General features: G+C 44.4%; 1 protein-coding gene across 1 annotated transcript; it reads left to right on the plus strand.

Moving 5' to 3' along the window:
* The first annotated feature begins 94 nt into the window (after positions 1–94).
* LOC109885393 (casein kinase II subunit alpha'-like) lies at positions 95–24,929 on the plus strand. Its single transcript, XM_031812765.1, has 12 exons — positions 95–1,536; positions 1,975–2,086; positions 2,797–2,898; positions 4,561–4,611; positions 6,400–6,459; positions 6,639–6,722; positions 13,236–13,346; positions 15,581–15,682; positions 19,924–20,024; positions 20,837–20,985; positions 24,058–24,142; positions 24,448–24,929. Exons 1-11 carry the CDS (start codon positions 1,433–1,435, stop codon positions 24,126–24,128), a joined length of 1,047 nt encoding a protein of 348 aa, XP_031668625.1. The 5' UTR covers positions 95–1,432; the 3' UTR covers positions 24,129–24,142; positions 24,448–24,929.
* The last annotated feature ends 1,198 nt before the right edge of the window (positions 24,930–26,127 follow it).

The following is a 26,127-nucleotide window of genomic DNA, read 5'->3' on the forward strand; positions in this document are numbered from 1 at the left end:
TCGAGAGGGGGCAAAGTACTACTAGTCCTCTTAACAGGAAGTTATTGACAGAAAACAGGAAACGGTCTCATACACAAACACAATACTTCAATGCACATGGAAATGTTGTCCACGAGGTGCACATTTTTTAATTATCAGGTACCGAGGTGGAATTACAACACACCACACCTGAGAGAAAAGTGCATGTGAATATTGAGAGTGATCATGTGACTATTTTGGTACGTATTTCAGACTTTCGCTAGATATTTGCCAGAAAGGTTTATATACATTTACTTAGTCAAATAAGATATAGTTTATGTTTCAATAAAGCAATTGCTAGGTTAAAAATGTGTGATATATCTTTAAACGAAACCCGCTACAAATGAAACCCCTGCTGGTTAGAATGCGGCTGATAACAAGACAGAGTAGTGATCTTTGGGCCGCTACATCAACGACTCCAATAGTGGCTCCAATGTTGCGTTTTGGGGAGGGGGGGTCACTGGTGACTACTTCCGGTTGAGTTTTTTTTTTGTTGCAACGGAGTCCACAGCAGCAGCAGCAGCTACGACTTGAACGACGGAGTCTTCTTAGGAATGAATATTTAAGCTAAACCTATTAGCCAGACTCAAAAACATATTCAAGCGGTTTCAAGTGTCATATTCTCAGGCATTTTTCTCGAACTTTGCGCCCTGGAGAGGGTGCCACCGCAAGCCCAAATACATGTCGCTGGACTTCCTACCCGAGTGCGCTGCTAGCTAGCTAACAGTAGCAGGCTAGCTAACGACAATCATTTCTACAGTAACGTACATGTAGCGAGACGGGATTTCACGTATTTTCTAAACCAACTGACCGTTGTTAAATAACTTATTATCGCCACTCAAGCTTGCTGTTTGATATTGTACTTATGTTGGCTTATCGTATTCGTGTACGTTAGTATTGTGATGAACACTGGGGCCCAACTTAGCTGGTTAGCATCTAGGCTAACTAGCTAACTTATGTTGCTTATACCAGAGGGGTCTGTCAAATTCAATTAGCTTGCCCAGCTCTCGGCCTCTTGAATTGCTTTTTAAACCATTTCTCGATTTGAGTTACTAGCTAGCTGTCCGATATTGAATCCTTATTGCCAATTGTGTTAGTCTACCTCGTCCTCTTTCCCCTTTCTCCTGTCGCCTCCCTGAAACTGGCGGTCCACCATAGCATCTTGCCAAACAGGCTGTTCAGGTGCATCAGGCACTCGCTCATCGTAGCTTTGACAATCCGCACAGCAAGTGCTGCCGACTGCGGTCACCAACTACGGACGAAAGTAGCCCAAACCAATGTTAAGCCATCTTACACGGAGTTAACTACATCTAGGGTCCCCGAAAGTCGGTGCCCTGCCTTCCAATTTCGCGCCAAGAAGAGTAGTATTGTTGTGGAAGGTGAGCCCCATCAGCACCGGGCGTCCAAGCTCGCGATGCCCCCTCCTACGGTCAGCAGTAAAGCTCGGGTCTACACCGATGTCAACACGCAGAAGACCAGGGACTACTGGGACTACGATGCACACGTGCCAAGCTGGAGGTAAAAGAAGGATGTAGCTATTCTACTAACTGTTGGTTACTAGGGTTCTCTAATTCTGGAGAGTTGGGTGCGCACGCTTTCATTCCAAGCCTACAGGGTTTGATCAAACGTCTGTTTATCACTCAGTTGCTCTTCAGGACAGGAGTTAGGAGAACCCTGTTGTAAATGTGTATTAATCCCTTCCAGATAATCTGGATAATAACCCTACTCCATGCATGTACTCCTACCATTCCCCCCCGCTGGTCTCTTCTCAGGATTCTCTTGTTCTTCTCTCTCCAGTAACCAGGACAACCTGGTCTCTTCTCGGGATTCTCTTGTTCTTCTCTCTCCAGTAACCAGGACAACCTGGTCTCTTCTCAGGATTCTCTTGTTCTTCTCTCTCCAGTAACCAGGACAACCTGGTCTCTTCTCAGGATTGTCTTGTTCTTCTCTCTCCAGTAATCAGGACAACTACCAGTTGGTGCGTAAGCTGGGCCGGGGGAAATACAGCGAGGTGTTTGAAGCCGTCAACATCAGTAACAATGAGAAAGTGGTGGTTAAAATCCTCAAGGTGAGCTGCTTTCATTTTTGTAATGTGTTTTTTTTTTTTTTTTTCCCGTAGGTGTTATACAATGGAGTTAATAGGCCCCTCAACCTAGACATGTGGCCCCCCTGACTTAAAACAGTTGGCCTTCTATTGGCTTCAGTTGAACGGCATCGTATTCGTTAGTGCACACAATGTTTTTATTTTTTTTATTTGACCTTTATTTAACTAGGCAAGTCAGTTAAGAACAAATTCTTATTTTCAATGACGGCCTGGGAACAGTGGGTTAACTGCCTGTTCAGGGGCGGAACGACAGATGTGTACCTTGTCAGCTCAGGGGTTTGAACTTGCAACGTTCCGGTCACTAGTCCAACGCTCTAACCACTAGGCTGCCCTACCGCCTCTACGCTCTAACCACTAGGCTGCCCTGCCGCCCCTCCGCTCTAACCACTAGGCTACCCTGCCGCCCCTCCACTCTAACCACTAGGCTGCCCTACCGCCCCTCCGCTCTAACCACTAGACTACCCTGCCGCCCCTCCACTCTAACCACTAGGCTACCCTGCCGCCCCTCCACTCTAACCACTAGGCTGCCCTGCCGCTCCAATGGAGTGTGTAGAGTTAAGTTTCGGTCCAGTTGTTTCCGTTTGGTTCTGGAGAATACGACCCTGCCTGTTTTGAGGCTTTGAGGGTCTTTTTGTTGTGTTAAGTCTGAGGAAATGATTGATCTCTTGTTTCAGCCTGTTAAGAAGAAGAAGATCAAGCGAGAGATTAAGATCCTGGAGAACTTGCGTGGTGGAACCAACATCATCCGCCTGGTGGACACAGTGAAGGATCCTGTGGTATGTCTCTCTCTCTCGTAGAAATATCATCTCTAGAAGGGGCTTAGAGCCTCAAACAATCACAAATTGACTGGTAAACTGGCAATGGCTGCCAGTCATCCCATAATGACATCAATGATTTGGCCTGTTCTATAGATTCCATTTCTGTGGTCTCTGGTCAGCCCCAGTACTCCCTTCTATAGATTATATTTCTGTGGTCTCTCTGGTCAGCCCCAGTACTCCATTCTATTGATTATATTTAAGTGGTCTCTCTGGTCAGCCCCAGTACTCCCTTCTATTGATTATATTTCTGTGGTCTCTCTGGTCAGCCCCAGTACTCCCTTCTATAGATTATATTTATGTGGTCTCTCTGGTCAGCCCCAGTACTCCCTTCTATAGATTATATTTATGTGGTCTCTCTGGTCAGCCCCAGTACTCCCTTCTATACATTATATTTCTGTGGTCTCTCTGGTCAGCCCCAGTACTCCCTTCTATAGATTATATTTCTGTGGTCTCTTTGCTCAGCCCCAATACACTATTCTATCAATTATGTTGCTGTGGTCTCTGGTCAGCCCCAGTACTCCCTTCTATAGATTATATTTATCTGGTCAGCCCCAGTACTCCCTTCTATAGATTATGTTTCTGTAGTCTCTGGTCAGCCCCAGTACTCCCTTCTATACATTATATTTCTGTGGTCAGCCCCAGTACTCCCTGCTATAGATTATGTTTCTGTAGTCTCTGGTCAGCCCCAGTACTCCCTTCTATAGATTATGTTTCTGTAGTCTCTGGTCAGCCCCAGTACTCCCTTCTATAGATTATGTTTCTGTGGTCTCTGGTCAGCCCCAGTACTCCCTTCTATAGATTATGTTTCTGTGGTCTCTGGTCAGCCCCAGTACTCCCTTCTATAGATTATGTTTCTGTGGTCTCTGGTCAGCCCCAGTACTCCCTTCTATAGATTGTTTCTGTGGTCTCTGGTCAGCCCCAGTACTCCCTTCTATAGATTATGTTTCTGTGGTCTCTGGTCAGCCCCAGTACTCCCTTCTATAGATTATGTTTCTGTGGTCTCTGGTCAGCCCCAGTACTCCCTTCTATAGATTATGTTTCTGTGGTCTCTGGTCAGCCCCAGTACTCCCTTCTATAGATTATGTTTCTGTGGTGTCTGGTCAGCCCCAGTACTCCCTTCTATAGATTGTTTCTGTGGTCTCTGGTCAGCCCCAGTACTCCCTTCTATAGATTGTTTCTGGGGTGTGACCTCCCCTCCACAAAAAGGGAATTAATGAGCCCACACCGTCACAGTGAGGTGCTGACTAACAGATTTACATCTCAGTTATTTAGCAGACTCTTATCCAGAGCCTCTCACAGTTAGTGCATTCATCTTAGCTAGGTAAGACAACCACCTATCACAGTCATAGTAAGTCAAACTTTTTCTCAAAGCCCGCTATCGGCAAATGAAGCCCCCCCGATGAAGGCTATTTGGACAATGTTGATGATAAATCCCACAAGCAAGGAGAGAGATGAGTGTGAGACAGTTTTCATTGTAATGTCTCTCCCATCCAGTTTATTTTCCTTTAGTGATGTGCTGCTCTGCTTTTGTTTGAAATGTGTCCTCAACAATAGAACTCTCTCTCACTGCCGTCTCCTTTACTAATCGAGGATGAATTCTCTCATCTTGTCTCTCTGCAGTCTAGAACACCGGCACTTGTCTTTGAGTGCATCAATAACACCGATTTTAAGGTACTGATGTTTGGTGAATATATCATGCATTGGTGTGAAACCACTACAACATTATTATTTATTTTTTTAAGTTACTGATCTCTCTCTAAGGTAATTGTCTGTTTTCGTTAAGACATGAAAATATACTGATATCATCTAACAAATACCTTTTTTTAAATTTGTAAACGTTTTTGAAAGTACATTGCATTTTCCCGAAAGGTTTCAGACCCCCTTGACTTTTTCCACATTTTGTTACAGCGCTATTCTAAAAATGGATTACATTTGAAGAGAAAATACAATCTACACACAGTATCCCATAATGACAAAGCAAAAACAAATGTTTAGAATTTTTTTTTGCGAAACAAAACAAAATATCACATTTACAATAAGTATTCAGACCATTTACTCAATGCTTTGTTGAAGCACCTTTGGCAGCGATTACAGCCTTGAGTCTTCTTGGGTATGATGCTACAAGCTTGGCACATCTGTATTTGGGGAGTTTCTCCCATTCTTCTCTGCAGATTCTCTCAAAGCTCTGTCAGGTTGGATGGGAAGCGTCGCTGCACATCTATTTTCAGGTCTTAACAGAGACGTTTGATCAGGTTCAAGTCTGGGCTCTGGCTGGGCCCCTCAAGGACATTGAGACTTGTCCCGAAGCCTCTCCTGCATTGTCTTGGCTGTGTGTTTAGGGTCTTTGTCCTGTTGGAAGGTGAACCTTCATCCCAGTCTGAGGTCCTGAGCGCTCTGGAGCAGGTTTTCATCAAGGATCTCTCTGTACTTTGCTCCGTTCATCTTTCCCTCGATCCTGCCTAGTCTCCCAGTCCCTGCCGCTGAAAATCATCCCCAGAGCATGATGCTGCCACCACCATTCCTCACTGTAGGGATGGTGCCAGGTTTCCTCTAGAGGTGATGCTTGGAATTCAGGCCAATCAGTTACATTTTGGTTTCATCAGACCAGAGAAAATGGTCAATCTTTAGGCACCTATTGGCAAAACTCCAAGCAAGCTGTCATGTGCCTTTTACTGAGGAGTGGCTTCCATCTGGCCACCCAACCATAAAGGCCAGATTGGTGGAGTGCTGCATAGATGGTTGTCCTTCTAGAAGGTTCTCCCATCTCCATAGAGGAACTCTAGAGCTCTGTCAGAGTGACCATTGGGTTCTTGGTCACCAAGGCCCTTCTCCCTCGATTGCTCAGTTTGTCCGGGCGGCCAGCTCTAGGAAGATTCTTGGTGGTTCCATACTTCTTCCATTTAAGAATGATAGAGGCCACTGTGTTCTTGGGGACCTTCAATGCTGCATAATTTTTTTTTTGGTATCCTTCCCCAGATCTGTGCCTCGACACCGTCCTGTCTCGGACCTCTATGGACATTTCCTTCAACCTCATGGCTTGGTTTTTGCTCTGACATGCACTGTCCACTGTGGGACATTTTTTTATATAGCCAGGTGTGTGCCTTTCCAAATCATGTCCAATCAATTGAATTTACCACCGGTGGACCCCAATCAAACTGTAGAAATATCTCAAGGATGATCAATGGAAACAGGATTCACCTGAGATATTTCGAGTCTCAAAGCAAAGGTTCTGAATACTTATGTAAAAAAGTATTTTCCCCCCCCATTTTTTTCCATTTCTGAATTTAACATAACCAGTTTTTGGTTTGTCATTATGGGGTATTGTGTGTAGATTGAGGACAATTTTTTTCTTTCATACATTTTAGAATAAGGCTGTAACAAAATGTGTAAAAAGTCAAGTGGTATGAATACTTTCCAAATGCACTGTAGTTAAACTTTTTGTTTTATTTTCATTCACAGGAACTTTACCAGAAGTTAACAGACTTTGATATTCGTTTCTATGTGTACGAGCTTCTCAAGGTAAGGGAAACTGGCAGGTCCCCTTGCTTGGCTCTGTTGCATCCCACTTTTCAAATCATTTGGCTTCAATTTGTTTCCATTGACATTTTTTGTGGGGGGTCAAGAGGGCCTGAAACGAGTCTTCAGATATAAAGGCTGTGTCGTCTAGACTTTGTTGTCCTTTGTGTTGTCTCCTACAGGCTCTGGACTACTGCCATAGCATGGGGATCATGCACAGAGACGTCAAACCACACAATGTCATGATCGACCACCAGACGAGAAAGGTAGCCATCCGATCATCTTTATTTAAACAGGTTATTCTCATTGAGATACAATCTGGAGAGACCTGTGAGCAACATCAAACACTACCTCTGTCAGGGTTGGGGTTTCTTCATTTCCTGATTTTTCATCAGGATTTCTGGTTTTGCTGACATCATCCTCTAATCATACATGATGGAAGTTGGCCCCGCCCCCAAACAATATTCTCTTTTTGTCCTGGTTCTCTACAGGGTTAAAAAATATATATATATTATAGTCATACTGAGACCAAGGTTTCTTTTACAGATGAGAAACATGGTCATAAAAAAAAAACTCATTCATCCATAATGTCCTCAATCAGCTTCTTGAATTGACCCAGAGACACCAAAACATTCATCAGGAATAATGTCCTCAATCAGCTTCTTGAATTGACCCAGAGACACCAACACATCACATTCATCAGTAATAATGTCCTCAATCAGCTTCTTGAATTGACCCAGAGACACCAACACATCACATTCATCAGTAATAATGTCCTCAATCAGCTTCTTGAATTGACCCAGAGACACCAACACATCACATTCATCAGTAATAATGTCCTCAATCAGCTTCTTGAATTGACCCAGAGACACCAAAACATTCATCAGGAATAATGTCCTCAATCAGCTTCTTGAATTGACCCAGAGACACCAACACATCACATTCATCAGTAATAATGTCCTCAATCAGCTTCTTGAATTGACCCAGAGACACCAACACATCACATTCATCAGGAATAATGTCCTCAATCAGCTTCTTGAATTGACCCAGAGACACCAAAACATTCATCAGGAATAATGTCCTCAATCAGCTTCTTGAATTGACCCAGAGACACCAACACATTCATCAGTAATAATGTCCTCAATCAGCTTCTTGAATTGACCCAGAGACACCAACACATCACATTCATCAGTAATAATGTCCTCAATCAGCTTCTTGAATTGACCCAGAGACACCAACACATCACATTCATCAGTAATAATGTCCTCAATCAGCTTCTTGAATTGACCCAGAGACACCAACACCACATTTAGAATATTGTTCCACAAATACAGTGGAGGAAAAACCCTAAAAGCTGGTTTACCTAACTTAATACAGACCGAATGAATTTTCCAGACATATCCACTCATGTCTAGAGGTTAGTAATGATGTTAGGTACAGTGAGTCTTTTTTTTTTTTTGTAAAAGGGCTTTATGAATGAAAACACAGTAATGTATCATCCTACGTGATATCAGAGACGGCCAGACCAACTTCACGGTAGAGAATGCGGTGATGAGCACTAACACTGTCGACTCCGCAAAAAAAAAAATCGAATACCATTTTATGTTATGAGTACAACGGGTGTAGACTTTACTGTGAAATGCTTCCTTACCAGCCCTCTCCCAGCAATGCAGAGGTGAAAGGTCAATGAACATGACAAGGCTGCATACAAGGAGTACCGGTCCCAATTTACTAAATGTACATTTAGATATTTCTCTTTCATCTTCAATACATTTTGCAAAAGTGTAATCCCCCCCCCCCCCCCCCCCCCCCTTTCACTTTGTTATTATTGGCTGTGGTATGTAGAGGTGAGTGAAAAAAATAATGGAATCCATTTTGAATTCAGGCTGTAACAACAAAATGTGGAATCAGTCCAGGGGTTTGAATACTTTCTGAAGGCAATGTACATGTTGGTAGCTAGGGGTGGCTAGGTGGTAACTAGGGGTGGCTAGGGGGTAGCTAGGGGGTAGCTAGGGGTAGCAACTAGGGGTAGCTAGGGGGTAGCTAGGGGTGGCTAGGGGGTAACTAGGGGGTAACTAGGGGTAACTAGGGGTGGCTAGGGGGTAGCTAGGGGGTAGCTAGGGGGTAACTCGGGGGTAACTAGGGGTAGCTAGGGGTGGCTAGGTGGTAACTAGGGGTAGCTAGGGGGTAACTCAGTGGTAACTCAGTGGTAACTAGGGGGTAGCTAGGGGGTAGCTAGGTGGTAGCTAGGTGGTAACTAGGCGTAGCTAGGGGGTAACTAGGGGTGGCTAGGTGGTAACTAGGGGTAGCTAGGGGGTAACTCGGTGGTAACTAGGGGTAGCTACGGGGTAGCTAGGTGGTAACTAGGGGTAGCTAGGGGGTAACTAGGGGTGGCTAGGTGGTAACTAGGGGTAACTCGGTGGTAACTAGGGGGTAGCTAGGGGGTAGCTAGGGGGTAACTCGGTGGTAGCTAGGGGTGGCTAGGTGGTAACTAGGGGTAGCTAGGGGGTAACTCGGTGGTAGCTAGGGGGTAACTCGGTGGTAGCTAGGGGTGGCTAGGTGGTAACTAGGGGTAGCTAGGGGGTAACTCGGTGGTAGCTAGGGGTGGCTAGGTGGTAACTAGGGGTAGCTAGGGGGTAACTCGGTGGTAGCTAGGGGGTAACTAGGGGTAGCTAGGGGGTAACTAGGGGTAGCTAGGGGGTAACTTGGTGGTAGCTAGGGGGTAACTCGGTGGTAGCTAGTTGGTAGCTAGGTGGTAACTAGGGGTAAAAGGCAGGATAGATAATACAGTAGCAGTGTGTGGCTACAGTCCAGTGAGTGTGCATAGAGCCAGTGGAAGAATGTAAGTGCAAACAAGGGAGTCAATGCAAATAGTCTGGTAACTAGGGGGTAGCTAGGGGGTAACTAGGGGTAAAAGGCAGGATAGATAATACAGTAGCAGTGTGTGGCTACAGTCCAGTGAGTGTGCATAGAGCCAGTGGAAGAATGTAAGTGCAAACAAGGGAGTCAATGCAAATAGTCTGGTAACTAGGGGGTAACTAGGGGTAAAAGGCAGGATAGATAATACAGTAGCAGTGTGTGGCTACAGTCCAGTGAGTGTGCATAGAGCCAGTGGAAGAATGTAAGTGCAAACAAGGGAGTCAATGCAAATAGTCTGGTAACTAGGGGGTAACTAGGTGGTAGCTAGGGGTAAAAGGCAGGATAGATAATACAGTAGCAGTGTGTGGCTACAGTCCAGTGAGTGTGCATAGAGCCAGTGGAAGAATGTAAGTGCAAACAAGGGAGTCAATGCAAATAGTCTGGTAACTAGGGGGTAGCTAGGGGGTAGCTAGGTGGTAGCTAGGGGTAAAAGGCAGGATAGATAATACATTAGCAGTGTGTGGCTACAGTCCAGTGAGTGTGCATAGAGCCAGTGGAAGAATGTAAGTGCAAACAAGGGAGTCAATGCAAATAGTCTGGTAACTAGGGGGTAGCTAGGTGGTAACTAGGGGTAAAAGGCAGGATAGATAATACAGTAGCAGAGTGTGGCTACAGTCCAGTGAGTGTGCATAGAGCCAGTGGAAGAATGTAAGTGCAAACAAGGGAGTCAATGCAAATAGTCTGGTAACTAGGGGGTAGCTAGGGGGTAACTCGGTGGTAGCTAGTTGGTAGCTAGGTGGTAACTAGGGGTAAAAGGCAGGATAGATAATACAGTAGCAGTGTGTGGCTACAGTCCAGTGAGTGTGCATAGAGCCAGTGGAAGAATGTAAGTGCAAACAAGGGAGTCAATGCAAATAGTCTGGTAACTAGGGGGTAGCTAGGGGGTAACTAGGGGTAAAAGGCAGGATAGATAATACAGTAGCAGTGTGTGGCTACAGTCCAGTGAGTGTGCATAGAGCCAGTGGAAGAATGTAAGTGCAAACAAGGGAGTCAATGCAAATCGTCTGGTTAGCTGTTTGATTAACTGTTGAGCACAGGGTTTCCGTTAGCCGGCGTTTGGCCAATTTACATCTTTGTTGTTGTTGAAAAACGGATATAAATTGTCACCGGGCCAATTGTCCGGTAGAAGAAGATCCCATTTAGGCATGACTTGTCAAATGTGTTATTTCTATCGGTCTAGTGGTTAATTTAGTGGAATTAAATGGGTGAGGTGTAGTACAGTATATTCGTTATGCATCTTATCACACCATACACATGCAGAGCCTTTGAGGGGAATGTCTGTCAGACAACATCTCCAACGGCAACGGAAGGAAGGCAGGCTTCATTACCTCACACCACTTTGCAGTGAGCTGGAGGCAGTATGTGTTTTTTTACTACCAATGAGGCATGTCTTACCTTGATTCAAAGTAACCTAGTCAATCACAACATATCCTTGGAGGCAATTTATTTTATATCAACTTTCTTTCGTTGTCCGGTAGCCCAAGGCACAATCCTGGTCATATTAGCGACCCGTGCTAGTTGTTGATATCCTGGTCATATTAGCGACCCGTGCTAGTTGTTGATATCCTGGTCATATCAGCGACCCGTGGTAGTTGTTGATAATCCTGGTCATATTAGCGACCTGTGGAACAGGGTTAGAGTTAAAACCTACAGGAGGGTAGCTCTCCAGGAACAGGGTTAGAGTTAAAACCTACAGGAGGGTAGCTCTCCAGGAACAGGGTTAGAGTTAACCTACAGGAGGGTAGCTCTCCAGGAACAGGGTTGGAGTTAAAACCTACAGGAGGGTAGCTCTCCAGGAACAGGGTTAGAGTTAACCTACAGGAGGGTAGCTCTCCAGGAACAGGGTTGGAGTTAAAACCTACAGGAGGGTAGCTCTCCAGGAACAGGGTTGGAGTTAAAACCTACAGGAGGGTAGCTCTCCAGGAACAGGGTTGGAGTTAAAACCTACAGGAGGGTAGCTCTCCAGGAACAGGGTTGGAGTTAAAACCTACAGGAGGGTAGCTCTCCAGGAACAGGGTTGGAGTTAAAACCTACAGGAGGGTAGCTCTCCAGGAACAGGGTTGGAGTTAAAACCTACAGGAGGGTAGCTCTCCAGGAACAGGGTTGGAGTTAAAACCTACAGGAGGGTAGCTCTCCAGGAACAGGGTTGGAGTTAAAACCTACAGGAGGGTAGCTCTCCAGGAACAGGGTTGGAGTTAAAACCTACAGGAGGGTAGCTCTCCAGGAACAGGGTTGGAGTTAAAACCTACAGGAGGGTAGCTCTCCAGGAACAGGGTTGTAAACCCCTGATATAGATGTCACCATAGTCTAGGACCGGTAGGAACATCTACTGAATAATCTGTTTTCGACTATTTAGCGAGAGGCAGGACCTATTTCTATAGAAGAAGCCCATTTTTTTAATAATGTATGTTATGATAAACACCATTCCTGCCCCTGTTCCCTACTAATCTAGGCCAGTGTTTCCCAAATAGCTGGCCTCATAGCAGCCGGAGCTGCAGTGAATTTCTCCTGGGTCAGAAGCAGAGCATCAACACTGTTGTTTTATCAGGAGGGTCACAGAAGTGCGTCCCAAATATCACCTGAAGTGTACACTTGATTTTTACCTCTTACAACCGTCCGCAAGTCTCGCAAAGCTTACATTGTTTTGCTACATGAATTCAGCAGTAATCAGTCATCTTCTCACTGTAATGTAATGGCATTGGATTGATGGATGCATAGGTTAGTGGGAGTTCCTACCATATTTGTTACGCCTGTCGTTTCCTTTTAGAGTCAGTCAAGGGAAGTAAACAAGGTCACACTTTGGGAGGAAGAAGAGATAATTGGGTCTCATTCAGAGAGGAAACTTCAGAAGGTGCTAAATGGGTCAGGGTATGGCACCAAAACGCTGTGAAGATGGAGAGGGGGGGGGGGGGGGGGGGGGTCCAGGGTGGGGCTGGCTGTCATGGTTCTGTTTCGCCACCAGGTGGCAGTAATGGAGCTGCAGCAAGCAGAACACAAAGGTGAAGGCCAAGATTTTTTAAAATGGTTTTAACCTTTTTAATTTAACTAGGCAAGTCGGTTTAAGAACAAATTCTTATTTTAGAAATGACGGCCTACACCGGCCAAACCCGGACGGCGCTGGGCCAATTGCGCGCAGCCCTATGGGACTCCCAATCACGGCCGGTTGTGATACAGCCTGGATTCGAACCAGGGGGTCTGTAGTGACGCCTTTAGAGCTGAGATGCAGTGCCTTAGACCTGCTGTGCCACTCAGGAGCCCTTCAAATTAAAGATGAGTGTAGGAGAATCATTGTAGCATCTAAACCGCAGTGAAATATATTTTCCAAAATATTGTATTTTCAGCTGTTTTTGAAGCAAATTTTTAAGTTAAAGACGCAAAAAAAAGAAACGTAAGAACTGGAAGCATAGAAATAGCACCCATAGAATAGATCTTAGACTTGCGTTCAATTAAGAATGACAAATCTGTAACACACGTTTCTATGTGAATTTGGTCTGGTCGTCCTAGAAGTGACATTTTTGCAGCTTTATGGATCAATTCCTTGTTTAATTTTTTTTATTCAATAACCAACTGAATATTAAATTGTATAAATTTAAAAATGATCCGTTTAATATTCAGACTATTTTCAACTGAATTCCTTTACCTCCTTTTACTGTTTTTTCAAAATGTAAATTGATCCCAAACATACTGTAGATCCGTAGTTCCCAGATGGTCCACTAGTTGGTGGGTCAGAAGGACATTTTGAAAAGGCTTAGAAGGCAGGTTAGCATAATGCAAAACAGGAAGCTCTGCTTCTGTAGATGTCACACTGCCCTAAAAACCCCTCTAATTCCTCTGTCTGTTTGTCTCTCTCTGTCTCTCAGCTGCGTCTCATAGACTGGGGTCTGGCTGAGTTCTACCACCCAGCCCAGGAATACAACGTCAGGGTGGCCTCCCGTTATTTTAAAGGACCGGAGCTGCTAGTGGACTATCAGGTAGACACTAGTTATTAACACGACTTACACAATGTGCCCTATCAGGTAGACACTAGTTATTAACACACCTCCCACTACTTACACAATGTGGACTATCAGGTAGACACTAGTTATTAACACCACCCACTATTTACACAATGTGGACTATCAGGTAGACACTAGTTATTAACACTACTTACACAATGTGGACTATCAGTTAGACACTAGTTATTAACACCACCCACTATTTACACAATGTGGACTATCAGGTAGACACTAGTTATTAACACCACCCACTATTTACACAATGTGGACTATCAGGTAGACACTAGTTATTAACACACCTCCCACTACTTACACAATGTGGACTATCAGGTAGACACTAGTTATTAACACCTCCCACTATTTACACAATGTGGACTATCAGGTAGACACTAGTTATTAACACACCTCCCACTACTTACACAATGTGGACTATCAGGTAGACACTAGTTATTAACACTACTTACACAATGTGGACTATCAGGTAGACACTAGTTATTAACACTACTTACACAATGTGGACTATCAGGTAGACACTAGTTATTAACACACCTCCCACTACTTACACAATGTGGACTATCAGGTAGACACTAGTTATTAACACACCTCCCACTACTTACACAATGTGGACTATCAGGTAGACACTAGTTATTAACACACCTCCCACTACTTACACAATGTGGACTATCAGGTAGACACTAGTTATTAACACACCTCCCACTACTTACACAATGTGGACTATCAGGTAGACACTAGTTATTAACACCTCCCACTACTTACACAATGTGGACTATCAGGTAGACACTAGTTATTAACACACCTCCCACTACTTACACAATGTGGCCTATCAGGTAGACACTAGTTATTAACACTACTTACACAATGTGGACTATCAGGTAGACACTAGTTATTAACACTACTTACACAATGTGGACTATCAGGTAGACACTAGTTATTAACACCACCCACTATTTACACAATGTGGACTATCAGGTAGACACTAGTTATTAACACCACCCACTATTTACACAATGTGGACTATCAGGTAGACACTAGTTATTAACACCTCCCACTATTTACACAATGTGGACTATCAGGTAGACACTAGTTATTAACACCTCCCACTATTTACACAATGTGGACTATCAGGTAGACACTAGTTATTAACACTATTTACACAATGTGGACTATCAGGTAGACACTAGTTATTAACACCACCCACTATTTACACAATGTGGACTATCAGGTAGACACTAGTTATTAACACCACCCACTACTTACACAATGTGGACTATCAGGTAGACACTAGTTATTAACACACCTCCCACTACTTACACAATGTGGACTATCAGGTAGACACTAGTTATTAACACTATTTACACAATGTGGACTATCGGGTAGACACTAGTTATTAACACCACCCACTACTTACACAATGTGGACTATCAGGTAGACACTAGTTATTAACACCACCCACTACTTACACAATGTGGACTATCAGGTAGACACTAGTTATTAACACCACCCACTATTTACACAATGTGGACTATCAGCTAGACACTAGTTATTAACACTATTTACACAATGTGGACTATCAGGTAGACACTAGTTATTAACACCACCCACTACTTACACAATGTGGACTATCAGGTAGACACTAGTTATTAACACTACTTACACAATGTGGACTATCAGGTAGACACTAGTTATTAACACTACTTACACAATGTGGACTATCAGGTAGACACTAGTTATTAACACCACCCACTATTTACACAATGTGGACTATCAGGTAGACACTAGTTATTAACACCACCCACTATTTACACAATGTGGACTATCAGGTAGACACTAGTTATTAACACCTCCCACTATTTACACAATGTGGACTATCAGGTAGACACTAGTTATTAACACCTCCCACTATTTACACAATGTGGACTATCAGGTAGACACTAGTTATTAACACCACCCACTATTTACACAATGTGGACATCCCACACACACTGCAGTACATCACGTTTTGCTTTAATACTGGTTACATCAACACATTTATCTGTCTGCTAACATGAGTATGTTCAATAGCAGTATGTTTACAGGTGTACCAATACATGGATGATGTTCAATGAACTACATTGTGATTTAAAAAAATAGATATATATATTTGTAGAGTATTTTTCCAGTGTTCTGTGTTGTCCTTGTTGTGTTTGTAGCTATATGACTACAGTCTGGACATGTGGAGTCTAGGCTGCATGTTGGCCAGCATGGTCTTCCTGAAAGAGCCGTTCTTCCATGGCCAGGACAACTACGATCAGGTACACACACACACACACACACAGGACAACTACGATCAGGTACACACACACACACACGACAACTACGATCAGGTACACACACACACACAGGACAACTACGATCAGGTACACACACACACACACACACACACACACACACAGGACAACTACGATCAGGTACACACACACACACACACACAGGACAACTACGATCAGGTACACACACACACACACACACAGGACAACTACGAACAGGTACACACACACACACACAGGACAACTACGATCAGGTACACACACACACACACACAGGACAACTACGATCAGGTACACACACACACACACACACAGGACAACTACGATCAGGTACACACACACACACACACACACACAGGACAACTACGATCAGGTACACACACACACACACAGGACAACTACGATCAGGTACACACACACAGGACAACTACGAACAGGTACACACACACACACACACACACACACACACACAGGACAACTACGATCAGGTACACACACACAGGACAACTACGAACAGGTACACACACACACACACACACACACACACACACACACACACAGGACAACTACGAACAGGTACACACACACACACACAGGACAACTACGAACAGGTACACACACACACACACACGGGACAACTACGATCAGGTACACACACACACACACACACACACAGGACAACTACGATCAGGTACACACACACACACACACAGGACAACTACGATCAGGTACACACACACACACACAGGACAACTACGATCAGGTACACACACACACACACACAGGACAACTACGATCAGGTACACACACACACACACACACACACACAGGACAACTACGATCAGGTACACACACACACACACACACACACACACAGGACAACTACGATCAGGTACACACACACACACACACAGGACAACTACGATCAGGTACACACACACACACACACACACACACACACACAGGACAACTACGATCAGGTACACACACACACACACACACACACACACACACAGGACAACTACGATCAGGTACACACACACACACACACACAGGACAACTACGATCAGGTACACACACACACACACACAGGACAACTACGATCAGGTACACACACACACACACACAGGACAACTACGATCAGGTACACACACACACACACACAGGACAACTACGATCAGGTACACACACACACACACACACACAGGACAACTACGATCAGGTACTCACACACACACACACACACAGGACAACTACGATCAGGTACACACACACACACACACAGGACAACTACGATCAGGTACACACACACACACACACAGGACAACTACGATCAGGTACACACACACACACACACACAGGACAACTACGATCAGGTACACACACACACACACACACAGGACAACTACGATCAGGTACACACACACACACACACACACAGGACAACTACGATCAGGTACACACACACACACACACACACAGGACAACTACGATCAGGTACACACACACACACACACACACAGGACAACTACGATCAGGTACACACACACACACACACAGGACAACTACGATCAGGTGTACACACACACACACACACACACACAGGACAACTACGATCAGGTACACACACACACACACACACACGACAACTACGATCAGGTACACACACACACACACACACAGGACAACTACGATCAGGTACACACACACACAGGACAACTACGATCAGGTACACACACACACACACACACACAGGACAACTACGATCAGGTACACACACACACACACACACACAGGACAACTACGATCAGGTACACACACACACACACACACACAGGACAACTACGATCAGGTACACACACACACACACACACACAGGACAACTACGATCAGGTACACACACACACACACACACACACACACACACACACACACACACACACACAGGACAACTACGATCAGGTACACACACACACACACACACACACACACACACACACACACACACACACAGGACAACTACGATCAGGTACACACACACACACACACACACACACACACACACAGGACAACTACGATCAGGTACACACACACACACACACACACACACAGGACAACTACGATCAGGTACACACACACACACACACACACAAGCAGGGCAACTACGATCAGGTACACACACACACACACACACACACACAGGACAACTAAGATCAGGTACACACACACACACACACACACACACAGGACAACTAAGATCAGGTACACACACACACACACACACACACACACACACACACACACACACACACGACAACTACGATCAGGTACACACACACACACACACACGACAACTACGATCAGGTACACACACACACACAGGACAACTACGATCAGGTACACACACACACACACACACACACACACACACACACACACAGGACAACTACGATCAGGTACACACACACACACACAAGCAGGGCAACTACGATCAGGTACACACACACACACACACACACACACACACAGGACAACTAAGATCAGGTACACACACACACACACACACAGGACAACTAAGATCAGGTACACACACACACACACACACAGGACAACTAAGATCAGGTACACACACACACACACACACGACAACTAAGATCAGGTACACACACACACACACACACACACACACACACACACACAGGACAACTACGATCAGGTACACACACACAGGACAACTACGATCAGGTACACACACACACACACAGGACAACTACGATCAGGTACACACACACACACACAGGACAACTACGATCAGGTACACACACACACACACAGGACAACTACGATCAGGTACACACACACACACACAGGACAACTACGATCAGGTACACACACACACACACACACACACAGGACAACTACGATCAGGTACACACACACACACACACACACACAGGACAACTACGATCAGGTACACACACACACACACACACACACACACACACACACACACAGGACAACTACGATCAGGTACACACACACACACACACACACACACACACACACACACACAGGACAACTACGATCAGGTACACACACAGGGCAACTACGATCAGGTACACACACACACAGGGCAACTACGATCAGGTACACACACACAAGCAGGGCAACTACGATCAGGTACACACACACAAGCAGGGCAACTACGATCAGGTACACACACACACAGGGCAACTACGGTCAGGTACACACACACACAGGGCAACTACGGTCAGGTACACACACACACACACAGGGCAACTACGATCAGGTACACACACACACACACACACACACACAAGCAGGGCAACTACGATCAGGTACACACACACAGGGCAACTACGATCAGGTACACACACACACACACACACACACACAAGCAGGGCAACTACGATCAGGTACACACACACAGGGCAACTACGATCAGGTACACACACACAAGCAGGGCAACTACGATCAGGTACACACACACAGGGCAACTACGATCAGGTACACACACACACACACACACACAAGCAGGGCAACTACGATCAGGTACACACACACAGGGCAACTACGATCAGGTACACACACACACACACACACACAAGCAGGGCAACTACGATCAGGTACACACAAGCAGGGCAACTACGATCAGGTACACACACACACAGGGCAACTACGGTCAGGTACACACACACACAGGGCAACTACGATCAGGTACACACACACACACACAAGCAGGGCAACTACGATCAGGTACACACACACACACACACAGGGCAACTACGATCAGGTACACACACACACACACACACACACAAGCAGGGCAACTACGATCAGGTACACACACACACAGGGCAACTACGATCAGGTACACACACACACACACAAGCAGGGCAACTACGATCAGGTACACACACACACACACTGCTCCACACTACACTAGTCCATGATACTATGCTTGTATGTAATACCACAGTGTGAAATGGCATCATTGGGAGTGGGACCAGCCACTAGTGAGGTCATCACTTCTATTGTCAAACAACCCTGTTTTATTTATTTATATTTCATTTAGTTATATATAATTACAACTAAATGACCACATGAATACACACTATGAACACGGTTCATCTTTGACGTAGAAGGTGTGGCTGTATGCTAGATGTGTCTCGACGATCCTCTGACTGTCCCCATGTTGTGTCCAGCTGGTCCGCATCGCTAAGGTTCTTGGGACAGATGAGCTGTTCGGCTACCTACACAAGTACCACATTGAGCTGGACACGCGTTTCAAAGACCTCCTGGGACAGTAAGTACCACTAGGGGGCGTAGCACAGGGCTAGCCTGGCCCCTTCATCTGTTCGTGCTCTCGTCAAGTCTATTGCTCATTGAAAAGCCAAACAATTTGACAAAGCACTGACATGCCAGAAACAGACTGTCACTCGGGTGGGGAGAGGGGCTGCTGTTGAGGGCTGCTGGGGTGGTATTCAGTGGCTCTATTGGGATTTGTTTTAGTGCAGTGGGTGGGCAAGACTGTTTGTTTACACGGAGCACATACCACTGTGCTAGCCTACCGTGTGGAATGTTCAGATAGAAATAGATTGTGTAGAAATCCACATCCCAGTGTTCTGTTGTTTCCGTGTTACCCTGAAGGACATAGAATACAAAGTATAGATCCAATCACCTTCACATTTTAGCCTCCCAGTCTCTCCTTTTATTGGATGTTTGTTCCCTTGGGGACGGCGATACTTGTGAAGCGATGTGTCAACATACCCCCTCGGAACACAACCATAGCGTTACATTTTGAAATGTTAAACTAAATAGTGTTTCTTATTGGTTTCTAATCAAGCAGTACCTCCCTGTTTCTTATTGGACCAGATCAAACAGTACCTCCCTGTTTCTTATTGGACCAGATCAAGCAGTACCTCCCTGTTTCTTATTGGACCAGATTAAGCAGTACCTCCCTGTTTCTTATTGGACCAGATCAAGCAGTACCTCCCTGTTTCTTATTGGACCAGATCAAGCAGTACCTCCCTGTTTCTTATTGGACCAGATTAAGCAGTACCTCCCTGTTTCTTATTGGACCAGATCAAGCAGTACCTCCCCCTCTCCTCCCCGTAGGCAGACGAGGAAGCGCTGGGAGCAGTTTGTTCAGACAGAGAACCAGCACCTGGTGACCCCTGAGGCCCTGGACCTGCTGGACAAGCTGCTACGTTACGACCACCAGCAGAGACTGACCGCTGCTGAGGCCATGCAGCATCCATACTTCTGTAAGATACACACCTGTCTGTCTGTCTACCTGAGTCCATGCAGCATCTATACTTCTGTAAGATACACACCTGTCTGTCTACCTGAGTCCATGCAGCATCTATACTTCTGTAAGATACACACCTGTCTGTCTGTCTACCTGAGTCCATGCAGCATGTATACTTCTGTAAGATACACACCTGTCTGTCTGTCTACCTGAGTCCATGCAGCATCCATACTTCTGTAAGATACACACCTGTCTGTCTACCTGAGTCCATGCAGCATCCATACTTCTGTAAGATACACGTCTGTCTACCTGAGGCCATGCAGCATCTATACTTCTGTAAGATACACACCTGTCTGTATACCTGAGGCCATGCAGCATCCATACTTCTGTAAGATACACACCTGTCTGTCTACCTGAGTCCATGCAGCATCCATACTTCTGTAAGATACACACCTGTCTGTCTACCTGAGGCCATGCAGCATCCATACTTCTGTAAGATACACACCTGTCTACCTGAGGCCATGCAGCATCCATACTTCTGTAAAGGGGTCTACACAGTCTACTCTAACAGAGCCTACAGAGGTCTGTTACCATCTCTCTGTACGTAGTTCTACCAACATTTTTTAGGCAGAATTTTTGTAACTCGACACAAACAGACCTCTGTCGGCTCGGTTTGAGTAGACTGAAGAACCCTTAAGATAAACACACACAGCAGAAGATATGAGCGGAGCGGAAGCATGGAGAGGATCTTATTTTTTTTCTAACATTGGCCTTGTCTCTTCCTTCAATTTAACTGGTACCGCATTTAAAAGTCCCTTCATCACCGTTCTCTTAAGGCCTGTTCTGTGGTCTTCATTTAGCCTCCCCACCACTAATAAACAGAGACGTAGATATCAGTCCACCAGGTAATAGGACACTCTAATTGACGATTTATATAAAGGCTTTTATTAAATAACAAGAGTAAGTTTGTAACAGTGCTAAAGTTGTCTATCGACTGTGAAATGTGACAGAGCCAGTTACGACTGAAGTATCTGAGATTCAATAGATTGGAGAAAAAGCTAATAGTTTATTAACATATCGGCCATATATCATCAGCTAAAAGCTAATAGTTTAACATGTCATCAGCTAATAGTTTAACATATCATCAGCTAATAGTTTAACATGTCATCAGCTAATAGTTTAACATATCGGCCACATATCATCAGCTAATAGTTTAACATATCATCAGCTAATAGTTTAACACATCGTCAGCTAAAAGCTAATAGTTTAACACGTCATCAGCTAAAAGCTAATAGTTTAACACATCGTCAGCTAAAAGCTAATAGTTTAACACGTCATCAGCTAAAAGCTAATAGTTTAACACATCGTCAGCTAAAAGCTAATAGTTTAACACATCGTCAGCTAAAAGCTAATAGTTTAACACGTCATCAGCTAAAAGCTAATAGTTTAACATATCATCAGCTAATAGTTTAACATATCATCAGCTAATAGTTTAACATATCATCAGCTAATAGTTTAACACATCGTCAGCTAATAGTTTAACACATCGTCAGCTAATAGTTTAACACGTCATCAGCTAAAAGCTAATAGTTTAACATATCATCAGCTAAAAGCTAATAGTTTAACATATCATCAGCTAATAGTTTAACATATCGTCAGCTAATAGTTTAACATATCGTCAGCTAATAGTTTAACATATCGGCCACATATCATCAGCTAATAGTTTAACATATCGTCAGCTAATAGTTTAACATATCGTCAGCTAATAGTTTAACATATCGTCAGCTAATAGTTTAACATATCGTCAGCTAATAGTTTAACATATCATCAGCTAATAGTTTAACATATTATCAGCTAATAGTTTAACATATTATCAGCTAATAGTTTAACATATCGTCAGCTAATAGTTTAACATATCGTCAGCTAATAGTTTAACATATCGTCAGCTAATAGTTTAACATATCGTCAGCTAATAGTTTAACATATCGTCAGCTAATAGTTTAACATATCGTCAGCTAATAGTTTAACATATCGTCAGCTAATAGTTTAACATATCGTCAGCTAATAGTTTAACATATCGTCAGCTAATAGTTTAACATATCGTCAGCTAATAGTTTAACATATCGTCAGCTAATAGTTTAACATATCGTCAGCTAATAGTTTAACACATCGTCAGCTAATAGTTTAACACATCGTCAGCTAATAGTTAATAGTTTAACACGTCGTCAGCTAAAAGCTAATAGTTTAACACGTCGTCAGCTAAAAGCTAATAGTTTAACACGTCGTCAGCTAAAAGCTAATCGTTTAACACGTCGTCAGCTAAAAGCTAATCGTTTAACACGTCGTCAGCTAAAAGCTAATCGTTTAACACGTCGTCAGCTAAAAGCTAATCGTTTAACACGTCGTCAGCTAAAAGCTAATCGTTTAACACGTCGTCAGCTAAAAGCTAATCGTTTAACACGTCGTCAGCTAAAAGCTAATCGTTTAACACGTCGTCAGCTAAAAGCTAATAGTTTAACACGTCGTCAGCTAAAAGCTAATAGTTTAACACGTCGTCAGCTAAAAGCTAATAGTTTAACACATCGGCCGCCACATATCATCAGCTTGGTCCTTGTTCAGGAGCCGATGCCATGTTGAAGCTTCTTATTTAGAATAAATTCTTATTTACAATGACGGCCTAGGAACTTTAAGCCTTTTTCATCTGACTGTAACAACTTTATTGCAGAAATCTCTCACTGTCCCTTTAAACTGACCTGTACTGATGAAGAGTGAATCTCTCACCATCCCTTTAAACTGACCTGTACTGATGAAGAGTGAATCTCTCACCATCCCTTTAAACTGACCTGTACTGATGAAGAGTGAATCTCTCACCATCCCTTTAAACTGACCTGTACTGATGAAGAGTGAATCTCTCACCATCCCTTTAAACTGACCTGTACTGATGAAGAGTGAATCTCTCACCATCCCTTTAAACTGACCTGTACTGATGAAGAGTGAATCTCTCACCATCCCTTTAAACTGACCTGTACTGATGAAGAGTGAATTGGAAAGAGATGGTCTCCTGACTACCATGTTCTGTGTTCCTCAGATCCAGTGCTGAATGAACAGACCATCTCCAACACAGACACCAAGGCAATAAGTGGATCCAATGCAACATGATGGACAGAGAGGAGGTAACATACAGACACACAGTTCTCCCCAAAGAATGTTCGAGCGGCGCCACCTGGTGGACTGGCAGCGCCATTATGTAAAATAAAATACTTCAATATTTATGAGTAGATTGCAGGAAATGTCATTTACAGGTGTTGAAAACACCTGCTCAGCTGCACCACCTTGTTAAATAATCCTGGGGAGAACCCTGACATGTACACATTCTCACACCTGTCCACACACACATACCTGCACAGAAACACCCAGATTGTAAAAAGCCCAGACTTCCATTCTTTTGATCGTGTCTCTATTCCTTCTTGCCGTCCAGGAAAACCTTTGTTACCTCAACTTGTGACCCTTTCGTGGCAGAAACGATCTGCCTCCAAGTCTACAGCCATACTGGAGCAAGAAGTCAACTTGCAACACACACAACACTCTTGGATTAAACCTAAATCTTTCACAACGTGGGTTCTAGCGTTGCTTGGCCCCAGTCACACACACCGTCTCGGATCCAAGCTATGAGGTGTGATATTGCCTCCTAGAACTGCCCCCTGAAATCCCTGCCCGCTCCCCACCCCACCCAGCTCAACTCCCCTGTTTTCAAATAAGCTGATGTCAGATGTGATACAGAGATTGACTCCAGGTCAGTTTGGCACTGGTGTTGTGCTGTGAGATGTGTGTTGGTCAGTATGGAGCTGCACTGGCCTGGGGTCAGAGCTATAATAGCACTGAGTGGCATGGAGGCTCTTTTCTGCTATGGATAGAACAAATACTATATTAAAGAGAATAAACCATTTTTATTTAAATGTTTTTGTGCCTGTTTTTATTTTATTTTTTATTATATCGATTTCTGATTGATCAGTAGAAACCTAAATACTTACAGAGCATTCGGAGACTTTTTCCACATTTTGTTACGTTAAAGCCTTATTCTAAAATTGATTTCCCCCTCAATCAACAATACCCAAAAGCAAGGACTTATTTAAAAAAAAAATGTATTACAAAAGAAAAACTGACATATTACATTTACGGAAGTTTTCAGACCTTTTTACTCTACTTTGTTGAAGCTCCTTTGGCAGCGATTACAGCCTTGAGTCTTGGGTATGACGCTACAAGCTTGGCACACCTGTATCTCTGCAGATCCTCTCGAGCTCTGTCAGGTTGGATATGGGGAGTATCACTGCACAGCTACTTTCAGGTCTCTCCAGAGATGTTTGACCGGGTTCAAGTCCAGGCTCTGGCAGGGCCACTCAAGGACATTCAAAGACTTGTCCCGAAGCCACTCTTGCGTTGTCTTGGCTGTGTAGCTAGGGTTGTTGTCCTGTTGGATGGTGAACCTTTACCCTAGTCTGAGGTCCTGAGTGCTCTGCTGCAGGTTTTCATCAAGGATCTCTCTGTACATTGCTCTGTTTATCTTTGCCTCGATCCTGACTAGTCTCCCAGTCCCTGCCGCTGAAAAACATCCCCACAGCATGATGCTGCCACCACCATGCTTCACCGTATGGATGGTGCCTGGTTTTTCCCCAATGTGACGCTTGGCATTCAGGCAAAAGAGTTCAATCTTGGTTTCATCAGACCAGAGAACCTTGTATCTCGTGGTCAGTCTTTAGGTTCCTTTTGGCAAACTCCAAGCGCACTGTCGTGCCTTTTTACTGAAGTCTGGCCACTCTATCAGAAAGGCCTGATTGGTGGAGTCCTGCAGAGATGGGAGGACCTTTCAGAAGGACAACCATCTCCACAGATGAAATCTAGAGCTCTGTCAGAGTGACCATCGGGTTCTTGGTCACCTCCCCGACCAAGGCCCTTCTCCCCCGATTGCTCAGTTTGGCAGGGCTGCCATCTCTAGGTAGAGTCTTGGTGGTTGCAAACTTCTTCCATTTTAAGAATGATGGAGGCCACTGTGTTCTTGGGGACCTTCAATGCTGCAGCCATTTTTTGGTACCTTTCCCCAGATCGTTGCCTCGACACCATCCTGTCTCGGCGCTCTATGGACAATTGCTTTGACCTCATG

The sequence above is a fragment of the Oncorhynchus kisutch genome, unplaced genomic scaffold (genome assembly GCF_002021735.2).
Source record: "Oncorhynchus kisutch isolate 150728-3 unplaced genomic scaffold, Okis_V2 Okis03b-Okis08b_hom, whole genome shotgun sequence".
In the NCBI taxonomy this organism is placed as follows: domain Eukaryota; kingdom Metazoa; phylum Chordata; class Actinopteri; order Salmoniformes; family Salmonidae; genus Oncorhynchus; species Oncorhynchus kisutch.